The sequence below is a fragment of the Peromyscus californicus genome, unplaced genomic scaffold, assembly GCF_007827085.1.
Source record: "Peromyscus californicus insignis strain IS unplaced genomic scaffold, ASM782708v3 Scaffold_15__1_contigs__length_86483966, whole genome shotgun sequence".
Classification (NCBI taxonomy): domain Eukaryota; kingdom Metazoa; phylum Chordata; class Mammalia; order Rodentia; family Cricetidae; genus Peromyscus; species Peromyscus californicus.
The window spans coordinates 35319908-35338538 of record NW_026294447.1 but is presented as its reverse complement, the minus strand read 5'-3'; the positions used below and the strand labels follow the sequence as shown (position 1 = coordinate 35338538).

General features: G+C 40.6%; 1 protein-coding gene across 1 annotated transcript in view; it reads left to right on the top strand.

Annotated features, from left to right (window-relative positions):
- Window positions 1–852: 852 nt before the first annotated feature.
- Mdga2 (MAM domain containing glycosylphosphatidylinositol anchor 2) overlaps window positions 853–18631 on the top strand; it is a 794049-nt gene continuing 776270 nt past the window's right edge. The window contains 3 exon segments of the mRNA XM_052738256.1: window positions 853–1222; window positions 1374–1615; window positions 1617–1650. Coding sequence (XP_052594216.1) covers window positions 853–1222; window positions 1374–1615; window positions 1617–1650 — 646 coding nt within the window.

Here is an 18631-nt window from a genome sequence, read left to right as displayed (position 1 = left end):
GCCGCGCACTCGGCTTTGACGTCGCCGGGCTGCGGCTAGCAGCCTCGCGCTCTCAGCACGTAGCGCACAACGTGACCACACACAGCCTTCCTCCCCGGCAGCCGGGCTGCCTGCGCTCCGCGTCGGCCGCTTCTCCATCCTCCTCCTCCTCCTCCTCCTCCTCCTCCCTCCTCTCGCCTCCGCGGCGCGCAACCCCCAGCGCCAATCCAAGGGATCCCGGGCAAGCGTAGGGCCCGGGGCGCTCCTCTGCCCAGCTCGGGCATCTCTGCCGCAACTGCGGCCCGCGAGGCGGCCACGCAGCCGGGGTACCCTCAGCAGGCAGCCGCTCCTCCGTTCCGCTCTGGATGCCAGCACTCCCGTAGCCCGGGTGGGGAAGCCCTTCTGCGGCTCCCGGGTCTAAACTCCCGCCAGTCCCGACCGCCCCCACCCCCTCCACCTGGCGGGGGCGGCGCGGAAGCGAAGAGGACGCGCGGTACGGGTGGGCACGCGTGGACGGTGTGCGGATCTGCTCTCTCCACTCGGCATCTTTCCTCTCCTACAAGTGGCGGTGCTCGGACTCTGCTTTTGGCTCCGGGGATCGGTGTTGCCGGCAAGGAGCACCCTCTTCGCTGGCGGGGCGCTCAAGGCTGTTTGGGAGAGCCGTGGCAGTGGCAGCAGCGGCTGAGGCTGGTGCCTGGCGAGCTCCAGACGGGCACTCCGCTCTCCCGCCTGGACCCTTTCGTCCTCCTCTCTCCACCTCCTCTCCCTCCTCCCCATCCCCCGTTTCCCACTCCTCCTCTTCCTCCTCCTCCTCCTCTTCCTCTCCCCGCTCGGCGATGCGAGTCTGTGTCGTGTAACAGGATTGGCGTTGCAATGGCAACTGATGGAATGGGGGAAGGCAAGACAGCAGGGGCTGGGGGCTCCGGACTGCGGGCGGGCGAGCCGCTGCCGCCGCTTGACGCTCCTCTGGGGACCTTCGCGAGTTACTTTGTAAAGGCGAACCCGGGCGAGGGAGCCCCGCTTCGTGCCCGGGTCAGAGGCCACTTCCTGCTCCCCGGCTGGCTGTCCAGCGCGGGTTCGCATCGCCTGGCGCCCCCGGGGTCCCTGCCGGCGCCCGGCGCTTGCTCGCGCCCGGATCCCGGAGCCGCTTCCCCGAAGAACACTTGTCCTCGCGGCTCTGCTTCCCATCACCGCCCCCTGCTCCTCCCAGGCGTCTGCGATTTTTCCCAGGCGCCCGGTGTGAGTGCGGCTTGCTTGTGAGTGCGTGTAGCGGGGTATTGTGTTAGTGGGAGTGTGTTCGCGCGTGTGCTTGTGTGTGTGTGTGCTTGTGTGTGTGTGTGTGCGCGTGTGCGTGTGCGTGTGTGTGTGTGTGTGTGTGTGTGTGTGTGCATGAGTGTGGGGTGTGTGGGGGCTCCAGCGCTCCGCTCTCGGCCGCCGCCAGGGAAGGACAGACGGACGGCGCTTCCTCCCATCGGGAGCAGTTCCCGGGCACCTCGACTCGGCCCGGGCACAAGTGGAGCGCGCCTGGCTGGCCGCTGGCCTCCGGAAGGTTCCACTGCGTCCCCCTTGGGCTGGATATGTTCATGTTCACGTGAAGATGGATTTAGTGTACGGTCTCGTGTGGCTGCTGACAGTCCCTCCTGGAGGGGATCTCTGGCCAAGGAGTGTACGGTGAGTGGAATCGCGACGCTATCGTGACCTTGTGATTCCTAGGCAAGATAGGTTGCTGAGCTAAGATGCACGACTCCGCGCCGTTCTGGGGCCCCTCCTGGCGTGCCATTTGATTTACACTTCATCACGTTATTGGGAGCTGGAAGGAGGCAGTGAGCGCGCTGCGGATTGGGCTGTGAGCGGCTCCCCTGGCTGGCTCCTCGACTGGGGGCTCAGAGTTGGGTCGGGCCAACAGCATCGCACTCGCGGGAAACAGTGGCTTTGCACTTGATTTATCCCCGCGGGGGAACATGAGCTCTTGCAGTCTTGGATTTAATAATGGTTTGGCTGCTTGCATGCAGCGGTGTTACTGCCGCGGTTCCCCCTAAAGGGAACCTTGGAATGTGACCCCCTGAGTCCCTTTCACTTCCCCATCTCTCAATGCCTGGGAGGCCCCTCTCCCTGTAGGTGCTGTCTTCCTTTCTAAGGTTTTATCTTTTTTTAAAAAATCTCTTTTCCCCCTTTCTGTGAATGTCACAGGACTTGCTTTTCTGGCTCAGGGAAATGGGGGTGACAGTTGAGTTGTGTTCCGCACTAGCAGTTGCCATGAGCACTGACTTGGGGAGGGGAAATTGCAGGCAAGATTCTCGGTGCCAGACACAATTAAGGGACATGTTTGTGTGAATGGATGAGCAAATGCATGAATGAACCCAAGATGAAGTCCGCGCGTCTCTGCTCCCGGGCAGGACACCGCTCTCTACAACCAGAACAAAAAATCTCAGCTCTTCAGAAAGCCCAGATCCAAGAGGCTTCGGACCTAGAAAGGGTGAAGGGTGAGCTTATTAATTGGAAGGCTTTTGAAGTGCTCCCAGACAAATTCCGGTTCCTTTGCCTGTCAGCAGTTGGCACTCTTGTGTTTAGTCACCTAAGACTGACTGACTGACTGACTCTCTCTCTCTCTCTCTCTCTCTCTCTCTGTCTCATGTTTTTCTTGGCTGACTATAGTGAGTTGAAATATCCTTATCTTCTGGGACAAGCTGACAATGCCTTAAAAGAAAAGAGAACTTTTGTGTTCTCAAGTTATAGTGCAAGGATAATGTTAAAAGGGGAGATTTAGAGGATAGAGCAGGCCGAGACTCCCTCGTAGCACACACACCCTCATGTACTTGGAAAATGTGTGGAAAACTTATGCTGCTCCATTGCCTTAGACTGAGTGTAGGCTAGGTCAATAGCTGCCTGGGCAAAAAAGCCTGAGTGTCTGTGGAAGTGCCAACCATTTTCCCCCAGTCAGTCTCCAGAAGTGCCTGTAGAGTGGTGACTGGTACCATGGACTTGGAGTCCCTGCAACTCCCTGGGAACCCCGTAGTGTGCAGTGGGTGGAGTGCAGCAGATCCCATCAGCCTTTGCCTTCTACTCTGGGTTCCATCCTGGTGAAGGAGAATACAGTGTGTGGTGGTGGTGATGGGGGCAGAAAGGGGTGGTCCCCAGCTGAGAGCTTTGATTCCTCCAGCTGATACTCCCTTCCTTGTCTTCCTGTTTTAGTTCCAGGCTGGAGGCAGAATTTCTTCTTCACTTTCTTCCACCTCTGAGCTCCTTCATCTCCTTTTTCTTCAATCCCCCTCCTTGCCAAATCAAAGCAACTTCTCGGGCTGTAGCGGAGCCTCCTGCAAACAGGGTTGGCTTTGGTGAGCTTCAATGTAGCAAAGAATTTCCTGAAAGCTTGACTACAGCAGGGGGCGGGGCCTGAAGAGAACTAGGCTTCACTCAAGACCTCTTAAAAGGACTCTGCTACACCCCTCTCTTTGCTGGGGGTGGCTGGGGAGAGAAGAGAGAGAGGGGGGAGGGAGGGGAGCGAGGGAGCGAGGAGAGGAGGGAGGGAGGGAGGGAGGGAGGGAGGGAGGGAGAGAGAGAGGGAGAGAGAGAGAGAGAGAGAGAGAGAGAGAGAGAGAGAGAGAGAGAGAGAGAGAGAGAGAGAGAGAGAGAGAAAGAGAAGAGAGAGAGGAGGAGAGAGAGAAAAGCTGGGATTCTATCTAGGGTCAAGGACCGCTGGAGAGAAGAGCTGTTCCCCCTGAGTACTTGTCATCTCCTGTCCAAGTTTGTCTTCGTTTCTAATTGGCTCAGACCTTTCCAGCTGAAAGGAGTTTTCGTTTTGTTTTTAAAAAAATACATACATGAGGTATGCCAGGTTATGGTAGCACACTCCTTTAATCCCAGCACTTGGGGAGGTGGAAGCAGGTGGAGCTCTGTGGTTTTGAGGCCAGCCTTGTCTACCGAGCTAGTTCTAGGAGCCAGCCAGGGCTACACAGAGAAATCCTGTCCTGGAAGGAAAAAAAAGTGAGGTGGAGATACTGGAAGGAGGGTAGAATGCTGGAACTGTAAAGATGAAAGAGGAACAGTTCCATTTTCCTCACATTCCCAGTCTTTGGGGTTACTTAGGCAAGTCCCCCCTGTTGGCCAGAAGAATGAGGTTACAGCGTGGCAGTGTAGATATAGTAGGAATCAATAATTGAAATAAGCCCTTGCCTATGTCACTTATCAGTAAAGGAGGATGCTTTTCCATTACTGAGTTGGCCACTGTGATGAAGACAGTGGCCTTTGTTTTATTTTAATATGGATGTGGTTGTTAGTCACTTGGCTAGGACTACAGTTGGCTTTGTGTGAAAAAAAATATTAATCAGCATCTCAAGCCGTGATAAATGTCACAGCTATTAGGTGGGGGGAAATAAAACATTTATATATTACTTTTCAGATCTGTTTTATAGATTATAGGAGGTGCTCTTTCAACATGTGAACCATAATCATCAGCTCAAACATTATCTTGGAACTTTTTAGAAGTGCAGTCAGGAGTAGGCCTCTCAAAATTCCTGCATCAAGACCTCAGAGAGTGAGCTCCAGCAGTCCCTGCCCATCACCTCCCTCCTGGTGAGTGCCACAAAGTCCACTAAAACCAGAGAACACTAACATAGATTTACACTTCATTGCTTTGACTTTGTAAATCAAGACCTTTCTTCAACTAAAGCAATTTCATTTTTATGTTTAAGTATTCATGATAAAGAGAGCAGTTTATAGTTAAACAGTTGGAAAACATTTTAAAGGCCATAGATAAAAGATTCTGTGTAATGCTATGAAGTGTTTTGAACATTTTGCATTAAGATCTTTTAAAAAAGATTGATTTTTAGAATCAAGACACCTTTAAAAACATACTTTGAAAAAGTAGTAACTTGGCTAATATAAAAATCTGCAACCTTGTAAATCAGCTGCCACTTTATTTACCCATATTTAGTAGCTGTAAAGTCATCCCCACTGCATGCAAAAAAATTTTTTCACATTGTTTTTTACTAACTAGCAGCAAAAGGAAATAACATTTTCTGGCTAAACTGGGGGTGCCATCTTCTTCTCCCACTTCCTGGTTGAGGACCCCTGAATATAAAATTCAGACTTTAAGTCTTAGTAAATTGAAATATTTGTTTTAATGTATGGATTATGTCCTCTTGGTGAACATAATCTTCCAATTATGTTCAATCATCTTGGCAGTATAAGTCTTAGTTAAATGTAAAAATTTTCTTCCAAAAATAAGAACTTACTGACATCAATCTCGGCTGCTGCTTTGTGAATTGGTAGTACAATGTCTACAATTTATATGTGGTGTGACATTTGATTAAAAGATACTGGTCTGTAATATATTCATTCCATTTTTGAATCTTATATAACATCACAGTAATATAAATTATTTATGTACACTTCTGAAAGAAAAAAGTGCAGAAAGTTTATAATAGAGTATTAACACAACCATGTGAACTGTTTGGGATGGACATTGTGATGAGATAATACCTATTTTGTCTTACTTGCATATCTTTTAATGTTTATAAACAACAGATTATGACCCTTTGACTTTTACAAAGTTACTTATGTTAAACAATGACCCCAAATACTGTAAGGAGTTTAGTTTTGTTTGAATTTTCCTTTTGCTCATATATAATCAAACCTAAATGGCCATTCCATGAACAATGACCTGATACCTCTTTTATCTGGCATTATTAATTTGATAAATTCACTATGCATTGTGCTTGGGAAATTTATTAGACATAGTGAGAAGGGTCAGGATGTCAACTCCAGATGTGTTAGGTGACTCTTGAAGTACCCTGAGCTGAGTGTTTTGAAGCATACTTCTGTCAAATCATGTTTTATGGATATAATTATAATAATGATTCAAAATAAAGAATTGTATTTACTTGCCAAAAAAAATACAAATTAGTCCATTGGTTCAGGCTGCATTTTTACTCATAAACACCATTCCTCTAACTTCCAGGAGTTTAGCACTTTCTTATTATTGCATTAGCATAGATAAATCCCTACTACAAATAGAAAATCTAGGTCTAGATATTTTTAGTGGAAATAAGTCAACTACTTGGTGCTTTGAAATAGTTGAAGCACTGTCTGCGCAAAGCTTCCTAGATTAAGACCAGAAAGTAGAATTTGTTCATTAAACACATACTTGACACATTAGCTGTCTACATTAACTCATTTCAAGTAATATCAGCAAATCTCGTACAATTTAAGCATGACACTGTAGGCAGTAGCTGAACAGAAATGACTTGGTAGAACTGCAAACAAGGAGATAAGTAAGACAGGAAGGTTCTGGAAGAAATTTCCAACTGTCAGTGGGTTGAAGCTGATAAACACATTGATCCAGAAGGATAAGGCTGCAGCTGAAGGTTGGCTATTCGTTATACCCAGTCCCATGATGTTGCCTGCTCATAGCAATGTTATCTTAAGGTTATGTTGATTAGGATTCTGTCCAGTGTGTAAACAGATACTGTCTTTGATTGAACCATTTTAAGATGTCAGACAGTGGAAGAGGAGATTTCACCTAACGTTTTTGTTAGAGAACTTAATCTGAAACCACATGCCATACAATCAGACTTACACTACACTCTTCCTAATCACCCACTGCCCATAGGTGCTCAGATAAAAATACCACCAAAAAAAAGGGGGGATCTGAGGTGGTCTGCTTATCTTGGAATTTTGGGGGGAAACTTCTGGAATATTTGGTGGTTATATTAGTGATATTTCACATAGCAAACAGGCATATTATTTTACACTGTGTCATATGCTTATGCCCTATATGTCCTCCCTGGGTAAGCCTCACAGTTGACTGTGAAGTAGTTTAGATTGAGCAGGTTATACACCAAGGCCAAAGAGTCACTTTATAGAGAATAAGTTGATAATAGAGGATAAGTTGATAATGGTGGCAGGGTTCAGACCACTGACAGTCAGAGGTGAAGACATAGAACTTAGGTAATTCTGGTGAAGCCATGACACCAAGGAAATGATATGAAAACATTTTTCATCATCTTAATTTCTTTGCTTAAATTTTATTGATTTCAGTAATAACCCTTTATGTTTACTTTGTGTATTGTAAATTTTGTTTTGTATTGTGATCCACCTAAAAGCTTTCATGACATGCCAAGATAAATAAGTTTTTTCTAAAATTGAGCTTGATATTCTTTGTAAAATGTGTTATTTTAATATAATTTGGATAGGGTTTAGGAGATGTAATTATGCCCGAGACTCTTGGGTTCAGTTTGTACCTGATTTAGAAAGTGATGGGAAGTCTTAGGTTGCTCTCCACATATGGAGGTGATTCATCACACACAGTCTCTGGCATGGTGCTCCTACTTCTGAAAGAGTATGGCAAGAATGGGGCTCAAAGATTACACCCTGCAAAAGAAACTGCAAACAAGGATACATACCAGCTAATCCTGCAACTGAGCTGTAGATCTGTGCTCCTCCACAGTTTCAGGTGTGATATTGGTGGGGAGAAAATTTGGAGATGCTTTTCCTTATTATTTCCATTGATTGATATTTTGGAAGAATATTCAAAGTATTCTGCTGAATGAATTTCAAGTATAAATATGTGAACATTATAATCGCTCATTATAATTGCTACTAACTGAATGGTCTCACAAAATGAAATTTCTTGTCTTTGCTTCAGTGACTGTCACTGTGTATATATCACTTAGAGTAGACTGAAAAAATTATTACATTCATAGAAATCTTACCACATTTTCATTTTCAAATCTAATTTTATAATTTTTGACAATGTAAATCTGTAAAGTTATGAGAAGAGACTTAATATGTCATTAAATATAATCTAGGACAAATTATGACAGGTAGTTGGAGATGCTACGCTGTTGATGAAATTTTAGTTTTTCAGGTTTATGCCTATTTGTTGGGTAGATGTTTTCTATACAAATTACTGAAACATCTCATGCTCCATCATCAGGAAATGTACTCAGGGCTTTGGAGTTTTATTCCAGTTCAAGTCCATTTTCTCTTCTAGTCTTGAATAGATCCTGTGTAAACTCTCCCGGCATTGGTTCCTGTCTACTTTTTCAACACATGATGCCATTTATTATCTTAATTTTGAAACATTTCATTTTCTTTATTACTGACACCACTTATTGAATTAAGACGATTATTTATATTTTATAATACAGACTATATATTCTCCAGGAGTTCACAATCACAACAGACAGTATCAACCATTAGAAACATATTTTTGTTATCATGTGTTTACTGTTGGTTTATCATTTAAATACTTATTTTGGTAGAATGAAATGTGTTAGAAATTTTCATATAATCTATTCATCCTGTCTAGAAGTGTTCTGTCTCTACAATTTTGCTCAAAGATTAGGCATTTCTTGTCATTAATGATCAAATCTTTGTTAAGGAATGGTAGTTGCCAAATGGGTTCACATTAGTGGCATTTATCATATCATCATGCCTACACGAAAGAGAAATAGTTGATTCTCAATTAGTTACCCCAGAGTTATAACAGATAGCTTATAAGCAGCTGATATCTGAAATTAATAAGTAGAAAGTAAAAGCTGTTAGAAAAATATATCTGGTCTTTAATTAATGGTAAAACAGAAAAAAAAATTTACTTTTTGAAGTAACTAGACTTTTTCTCAAGTGTATCAGAGCAGGTAAAAAACAAAAATGCCTGTAGTTTGACTGAAGAATCCCTTCAGGGAATTAATTAATTAATTAATTGGTTGCCTGAAAGGAAGGATGGGCAGATAAGAGACTCTGAAAGGGAACAGGTGGTTTCACTGGAGTACGTTGTTTTTCTGATGGTTAATTGTCTGATAAAGGATATAAGAAAAGGAAGGCTTGACCCTAAGCATTCCTTCTGTTACTTCTGACTGTGTTTGTGAATTGTGTCTATATCCTACCCAGAAGGATGAAGCTATTATGCGTATCCTAAGAAGCACAGAGACTATTTCAAGAAGGCGTGTGGAATACCTAAATTTGTGGCATAGAAATTCTGTAGAGATTTAGGCTAAGTACGGGGTAAATGCAGTCAGTAAGTCAACGTACCTGCTATGTATACTCAATGTAGTTATGTGACAGACCATAAAGTCAGAGAGATTGCAAGTTTATTTGGAGGCTAAACCAATGGAACACACAAAATGGGACCATAAGAAATGCACTGATGTTTTGTTTAGAAGGGAAGAACTATCACAGATAGTTGCTGGTGTGGTTAGAGGAAACAGAAGGGTGTCACATATGGGTTGCACCTTGAAAATATGTTGTCATGGTATAAGTAAAGAGGGAGGGAAGAGTACTGCTCCGTGAATTCCAGCTGAAGGGAAAGCGGCACAGAAAGAAAAGTAAACCTGAAGTGTGTGTGTGTGTGACAGCTCTCATCTCAATTAGGAAGAGATACCTGTTCTCTAAAGCAATGTCGTCATCCTCCAAAACTCTGAGCATAATCTGTGAAATAAATTATATTGTATGATAGTCTGAAAATTACTTCGATTCATTATGTCTACCAGGATTCAGAGATGGTATATGTACAAGCAGCTGAGCTGTTTGTTCTTCACACAGTAGGAGAGTTGTCTCAGTTCCAGGGGATTCTGAGCTCTCCCCAAATTTTAGCACATTTGTGAAGCCCACATCCAATCCCCTTTGGAGTTAGAGTAAAAACAACTTTCCAAAGGCTCTGTAAAATGTTGATGAGAAGTGCTATTCAAAGGCAGCAGAGCATGGGCCAGGAAAGAGCTAGAACATCATGTTCTTTTCACATAGAGCCACTGGGGTGAATGCATTGGTGAGGAGAGATGGGCTTCCACTGTGGTGCATCATTCCTATGCAGGGCAGTCTGCTACCATGGGAAACCATCAGGCAGCGGGGTTTTCCTGTTCCCTTCACTGTGTCACCTCCATTTTCATGGGAAACTCAAGAGAGGGAGACAGTGTGGAGAGGCCAGGTAATAACAGCCAAGGGTCTGAGTTGTGGGTGCAATTTATTATTCAGGGGATAAAAAGGAGCAAATGTGGAGAGTTTCTCTCCTTCGAAATCTACCTGCCAGGTCATTGGTAGTTAAACCACATCTGCCAAGTGGTTTTTAGGAAAGACTAAGGGATCAGAAGCAACAAAGACCAAAGAATAGTTGATTTTTTTTCCTGAAAAGAAATTTAATGTATCAGTTTATCTGACTATGTCTAAAATTTTTTTCATGGTTGTTGGTAAATATTTTCTTACATCAATATACGTGTGTTAAAATACGAGCACAAATTCTGTTTTAGTATCAAAGAATAGGAATATTTTTATCTTTTATTCTGAGAGTAATTGAAAAGTTGCAGTATAAACATGATAAACTTGAATGAGAAGAATATTATGGATATGATATAAAATATTCATAATTCTTAATTTAAAGATTAAAAAAAGTAATGAGGGAAAATAGTTACAGGAAACACCACAGATTTATTAAGGACATCTGATTCTGATTTAAATATCACCAATGTTGACTTTTCCCTAGATGTTCACCCAGTTTCCAATAAAAGTCTATAAACTACATTTAATTGAAATGCTAATATATTATTTTTCTTTAAGTCATTATAACAGACATATATATCTTGAAAATTCTTTTATTCATCATGCATTTAAATAAACATCCATATATATGGATGTAACAACAAATAATGATCAAGGAGACTGTGAATTTGAAAGAGAGGAAAGAGGGGTATATAGGAGGGTTTTGAGGGAAGAAAGGGAAGGAGAAATGATGTGATTATATTATAATCTCAAAAAAGAAAAAAATAATTAAATATATCTTTTGTAAATACTTGGTCTCTGGGTTTTTTTTTTGCAGATGAAGAAATATTCACTTTTAGACCTCTTATTTATATTCATAAAATTAATGAGACACATTTATCTCTTGATTTATGATTCCTAACCTCAGACTACCCATATGAATACTAGAATATACCAACTTTTTTTCAGTACAATTTTACTTAGGGCTTACTGCCAACACACAACAATATCATGACTTGTGAGAAATGTCTTCAATGTATGAAATGAACAGTGTTGTATTTGCGGTAGGAATTGAACACATCTGTACAGTAAGACTAAGATATAAAGAGACACAACTGACAGGTAGTTTTTGAGTTCATTGTCTATCATGCTGTTGTTATCTGGAGTATTATCAAGAAGCATTGTGGCTAGTATTTTTTTGTTATTTTGTGTTTGTGTCTTTCTGTTCATGCTTACTTAGACTGTTATTATAATTTTCCCTTATCCATTGAGCCTTCCATTTTTATTTTTAAAAATTTGTTTATTTTGCATTTATTTATTTATTTATTTATTTATTTATTTATTTATTTATTGTGTGTGTATGTATGTATATAAGCCACACGTGGAGGTCAGAGGACAGCTTGCAAAAGTCACTTCTCACCTTCCACTATGTGGGATCCAGTGGTCAAACTCAAGTTATTAGACTTAGTGTCAAGGACACTCAGTTACTGGACTCCCCTTTTCTATTGGTTCATGTTTCATCCTGATCTATTCTACCTGTGCCTTTCTTTCTGACAGAAATGATACATACATTTTTAAAGTTTTTCTTTTCTGTTTTAGCTCCTGGTCAATTAGGCCTCAATCTTGGGTAAATATCATTTTTTTTCTCTGTGTACAGTCACCTCAACACATATGTCCAAATAGCGTGGAGTGGTGGGAGTACCACCATCCTCCACTAGGATCATTCTACGCTGCGTTGTCAAGTGGATGGTGGCATGATGACAGTGAAGAGGGGCGTTTAGAAACTGCGGAATCTCTTCCTGACGCAAGAACTGTTCCCACTGGACAGCGGCCTGAGCTAATTCATCCTGTTACTCAGACTGGGTATTCTCTGACGGTTTCCTGCCTCAGTATCACATCTGTCTAGCCACCACAGCTGGCATCCAAAGACCCTTTCTCCCTGTTCACTGTGATGTGCTCTTGAACTCTATTATCATTCCATTATTTTGGATAACGTTTCAAAACACATTTTTCCGCCATCATTGAACCTCACTTGCTAATGCCTTAATGCTCTGAGATTACTTATTGGAAAAAAAATGCTTTGAAACCCTAATGCTTAACCTTTCCATGTTCAGAGAACTAAAGAAGTTATACACACACATATATATGTATGTACACTGCAAAATTATTTCTGTATTTGATGTAGCTTGTATGCATGTTTTCTAAAATAGATTCACACATATAATTCATAAAAAACCCAGTGTACATAAGAAAATTCATAGACATTTGCCTTATTCTTTTTTTCTTCGTTTTTAGTTGTCATGGTAGAAATAGTTCTTAGTTGCAAAGTACAATGCTTTGACATCTTATTTATCTTCAGAAGTAAATGTGTACTTGAGACCTAGCATCACTTGCATGTTGAGATCTCTTTTTTTTTCTACTATTAGTCAGGGCTTTATCTTTTTTTTTTTTTTGTCTTTTGTGATTTTGCAGTTCAACCATATCTGCAGACACACACACACACACACACACACACACACACACACACACACACACAGACATTCTACAATCTGAAATCTAGCAACTTAAGTTCTTTTCTATCTGTAATTGTAGCTAATTTAATATAGACTGTGCAGTTCTTTAAAAATAAAGTCATTGATATATAACAAGTGTTGTTACAAGCCACATCCTGAAATAGAAGTTTTATAAATATTACATAGCATACCCTAATTTTTGAATAAAATGTATTTGAAATCTGAAATTCTAACGTTTTTAGTTACTACTGCACAGCTTCCAGCAACTAAATTTAGAGTGGAATGAATATGACATGCCTATAAAAATAAGTATTTGTATAAACTATATGAATTATAAAAGTTATCCTCAGGGACATGAATGCTTATATTTCTTGTGTTTAAAACATGCAAATCTTAGCCGGGCGGTGGTGGCGCACACCTTTAATCCCAGCACTCGGGAGGCAGAGGCAGGTGGATCTCTGTGAGTTCGAGGCCAGCCTGGTCTCCAAAGCAAGGAAAGGCACAAAGCTACACAGAGAAACTCTGTCTCGAAAAACCAAAAAAAAAAAAAAAAATGCAAATCTTAAATAATATACAAAATATGACTTGAGTGCTAACTTTCAGCTTTAACCAAAAGACAGACAGACACACACACACACACACACACACACACACACACACACACACACACGCAGTGTGTCAGCACTTCATAGCATAAAATTTTTATTCTTGGAGTTGAAAGATGTGATTCTTTTAAAAAATTGGTACAATTTATTTTTGGACTGATAGGGTAGTTTAAGCCTATTTATAATTAGTAAGTATGTATAGTAACCTATAAAAATGAAGACCTGCCTGTACCGTGTATTTTGCAGAAGTTATTTTCCTCCATGTAAAGCAGTAGCATGTGGTTATAAAAAAACAAAAACAAAAACAAAACTCCCCCTCGTCAGCTGTAAGACTTCATTTTCCTCTGGGCTGATGAACAATCACTGGCCTTGGAAAGACTGATAGTTAAATGTCATCTTTGGCCTGATTTCTGCCTTGGGTTCCCTCTGGATATGGCTGGAGCATTTTTCACACTGAGTTAATTGAGGCGACTATATCAGCGGATTTTTTTTTCTTGAAAATCTTGTTGTGCTGAAGAAGAACGTTGATTGCAAGCTCTGCCCTCCCCTTAGCTAAGCAAGTTCCTCAACCCTCAAAGCTTACAAATTAGTGCAGCTTTAGTGATTTGTTTTAGATGTTTAGCTACAGCATTGCTACTATAAATGTCATTTTCCCCTACGCTTTTGAATGCGGTTATTGTGTCATGTAGTATAGCCCTGCACCATTTTGACTATTGTGTGATTGATACAGAAACGGCTTCCATAGGAAACCATTCCTAGTGAGAACAGGAAAGGTATTATGTTCAGCTCTCCTGCCATGCATTTCTAAGCAGCTGATGTTTTCTTTAACTCATAACCACCCGTAAGTTTCAGAGGGCGACTGAGTCACTCAGGACTTTAACTCTTATTTTAGTCTCTCTGCAAGAGAAGTACCCTGAAATTAACTCTACAGTCAGAGTTTATACTTGAAGATTAGTCTGTTTTCTAGTACAACTAGGTTTGTAATGTACTTCAAAGTCAGATCTCTTTATTTTAAAATGTGGAAAAGTGTTGCCTTTGAGAATGCCTTCTCCAAAGAGTGACAGTTTAGCACTTTAGCCAAATGCTTGAAACTAGTGGGATATGATTTTTCTTTGCACACTAAACACTGTGATAATATCTAGGGGGTGTGGACAACCATTGTTTTGTAAACACACACTTCAAACGAATTTGTAAACAGATAATTCCAATGAAAATACAAGGCTATGTGAAAGAATAGAGTAAAAATATGAGTCAAATGCATGCTCAGAAGAGTGTGATATATTTTATAGCTTTACTATTTCCCACATTTGAGAATATTTATAGAATAGTATCTATGCTTCTTATGTCATGCTCTCCTTTAAATTTATGCACTTCACAAGATCTTAGACACATGCTCTATTTTGGTTAAAGTTGAACAATGACTTTATCACTGAGGCAAAAAAATTGTATACCTAAGAGTGAAGTGTATCTAAGTTATGATTTTTCTTATATCTGAATATAACATGCTATTAATAATTAACAATAAGTAAATTGAATATGCATAAAAGCTATAATAGACATTTGTAAGCAAAATCAAAGATAAATTATCTTATGCATCTGAAAAATGGGATTTTTGTGTTCAAAATCTAAAGCTTGGGTTTTCTTAAAGATTGTTCTTAAATTGATCTAGAAAAACTTCAGTAGCTTAAATATTGAGTTCTTCCCACTCACTTTTATACTGTCATCTTCTCAGCAATTATTATAGCATTATAGAGCTTTTCATAAGTAGGGCAAGGCAAAGTGCAGTGTTTATATGTTGGAAGTTTGCTTCCTCTAGGGAGTATTTATATACATGTATTTTATCATGAAAATATCTAGGAAAGAGCCTTTTAAAGGAAAGAGAGCTTGGAATAAGAAAAAGGAGAAGGTTGACTCAGAATCAGCTACAAGAGAGTTTTGTGTGGAGTGGTTAGGATTCTGCATGCCTCTTACCATCAATTGGAGACTTTGATAGACTGCCTGGAAATGTCAGTGGGATAACTCTGAAGGGCATGAGCTCCTGGCTAGCACACCTTTTCTGAGGCCACATCCACAATGGATTCATTTGTTTTTTTTTTTTTTTTGTTTAGAAGTGAGTAAGGAAGCACAGACAGAGAAAAATGTCACCTCATAGCAAGACCTCCTAAAGACCACCAGCTTTAATTAGGCTTGCTCAGAGGCAACTCCTTCCTTTCCCTATTTGTTTGTTATAAGGAGCACAAAGCAAACAGGTGTCAACTCTCAGAGTTTTCGATTCTTATTGTTTCCTCTGGGGAAGATCTTCTCATTCTGGGAAATAAAACTTTTTAGTCCCATAGAGCCTAAAATTTCATAGACAGGAAACACAAACACAAATGTGGCTTACTGGAAGCAAACAGGATGATATATGCATCTTAGTTCTTAGACAAGTGTATTCTACTCCACATTCATCCCACATATGGAGCCAATGTATGTGAACGGAGCTGGTGGTTTTACTGAGCTTCCAAGAAACAAGGAGTATGAGTTCTGTAGCTAGAGTTTTCCTGCCTGGCCCACAGTCAGGATAAATCTCTGCCACCCGCCAGTCCCACAACCGCTCAGACCCGACCAAGTAAACACAGAGACTTACATTGGTTTCAAACTGTATGGCCGTGGCAGGCTTCTTGCTAACTGTTCTTACAGCTTAAATTAATCCATTTCTATTAATCTATACCTTGCCACGTGGCTTGTGGCTTACCGGTACTTTACATCTTCCTTGTCCTGTTGGGGGCTGGCAGTGTCTCTCCCACCCAGCTTCCTGTTCTCTCAATTCTCCTCTCTGTTAGTCCCGCCTATACTTCCTGCCTGGCCACTGACCAATCAGTGATTTATTCATTGACCAATCAGCAACACATTTGACATACAGACCATCCCACAGCAGAGTTGAGGGTAGTTAGTCATTGCATCATGGTAGATATAGATGCCCTGGCCACTTGACATGTAGTTTATGTGACCAATCTCTTCTAATTTGTTTTTAGACTCAAATGCACCAGTTTCATCTAATACTGACACATTTCTGTAGGACTTGCTTGATCTTATGAACTGGCTGACCAAATCCAGCTGATAATAACTACTTTTGGCATCATGCTTTCTTAACAGCTTGTTTTCAGGCACTCTGCCTAAACAAAGGCTCTGTTGCACACCATCAATTGCTTTTAAATGATTTGTAGTTCTTGAAAATGCCTGGGGCTTACTTAAAAACCATTTGATGTTTTTGGTTTGGGATTTTTGTACCAGGGTTGCCATAAACTCTATGAGGTATATTTTCCCACCAAAGATATTTTTAATGTCACAGAGTTTGTGGTCATGTGATGAAAGCAGTTGATTTCTTCAGGGAACCCTGCACATTATATAAAGTTTTTGATGGGCATAGCCTCCATGTTAACCAACATCCTTCAGTGGTATTCCATAAATAGGATACTCATGTTATATTTTGAACCCACTTAAACCTGTTGGATATTGTGCTGTCTTCTTATTGATTGACAGTGTAAGATGTAACAATTAGTAATTTATTTTTTTAAGTTTACATTCATTGGTGTTTGGCCTGCATATTTGTCTGTGTGGGGGTGTTGGATGCCCTGGAATTGGAGTTACAGACAGCTGTAAGCTGCCATATCGGTGCTGGGAATTGAACTAGGGTCCTATGGGCTCCTAAAACTTCCATTGATGTTGTGTTTGCTTATCATGGCTTCCAAAATTCTTGACCACATTGTGTTTATCTAATGCACATTATAAATTCTCTAGATACAATATAGTGAAATATTCTTCATAATATCCATGAGTATAGTACATATTGTTTCATACTACATTATTATAGAAGACAAAAGAATTTATTAAAATCTTGGGTCTGGATAGGAGATGTGTGCAGTTGTTATTACCATGGAAATGAGTGATTCCAGTTTTTCTCTATAGGTGTGTGGACATAAATGATTTGTTATATTGATTTCCATGTATCATGAATTAAATTTGGATTCGTCTGCCATTGCAAAGATAACAAAGCCACCTAGATACCTATGATTAGAACTCCTTACTTGTTTGACATTTTTTTCAGCATCCATCTGGTTGTTCTATTAATAAAATGAGCAACAAAGTAGAAGTTATATGGATACTAAAACATCTGGTTCTTCAGGCCATTAAAGGTGGGGCTATTGTCTTCTATTATCCTTGAATGAAATACTGGCTTTTATTTGCTCTCTCTTTAAAGATGAAAGAATAGGTAATTAAGAGAAGTGCCTCCACTGGGCTATGTACCAATTTTATTATGTAGCTTCTTAGAGTAACTCTTCGGCATTGTTGTTGATAGCTCAGCACCTCAGAGTGGTCTCCGTTGTTTAGGAAATCCGATTTCCCCACTGCTTTCACTGACTCCACATCTGTATATATAGCTCTTGTCCTAATACCCTTATCAATGTAAAGTCACTCATCACTAATGCAGGCATGGTCAGTTTCAAAAAGGAAATGCCATGGGAAGACAAACAAGACGACAGCTGGATTGAAACCAAAGAGGGTGACTTTTGAAGAAAGCAGTCCAGCTGGTACATTGATCGCAGACTTTCAATCTCTAGATTGGTGAGAAAATATTTTTTTAAAAAACTTTAACTCCTGCAGTATTTTGTTCTGGCAACTTTGTCAGAGTAACACAGGAGTCAGTAATAGAAATTGACTGGTATAGCACACAAATCTACCCCCCATATCTACTGTATGTCCATGCATCTGCATCTCCCCAATTGAGCCCTTACTGTGATGCAGAATACTTTCAGTTGAATCAAAGTTCATCCAAAGTTCTTGTTTGTATAAGTATGCTTTGCATCTGATCCTCTGGAACCTTCCCTAGTCTTTGTAGAGTTGAGATTCTTTCAATTTTACTGATGAGGACACTCTGAATGTTGTATTCATCTTAAACTCATATTTGTATTATTGTTATATTGCTATTGTACCTGACTGCCACAAACTTAGTCATTTAAAGACATAGATATATCATGGGGCTACATGATAGCACTCATACACTTGGGGCTCCAGGATAGTACTCATACCCATGTAGCTCCATGATAGTATCCATACACATGGGGCTCATGATAGTACTCATGCACATAGGGCTCCAGGATATCACTCATAACCATTTGCTTCCAGGAAAGCACTCATATGCACACAGCTCCAGGATAGAATTCATATCCACATAGCTCCATCAGTTGTCAGAAAAATGGAGAGAAGATGGACAATCATAGACTATTTCCTCTTTAGGTTAAACCTAGAATCTGGCTCAGAATTCTTGCTACTTCTTTGCAGTATGTGTTAATAATCATGTCTACACATGACAACTGTATTATATGTTCAAGTCCTTACTTCTGAGTCTGAATTATATGCCATATTAATTTTTAAATTGTATTTCTTTTATTTATTTATTTTTATTAAGAATTTTTTAATTCATTTTACGTAGCAACCATAGATCCCCCTTTCCTCCCTCCTCCCTCTCTTCAACTGGACCTCTGGAGCTTGGCCTGGTGCTTGCTTGGCTATGAATCTCTG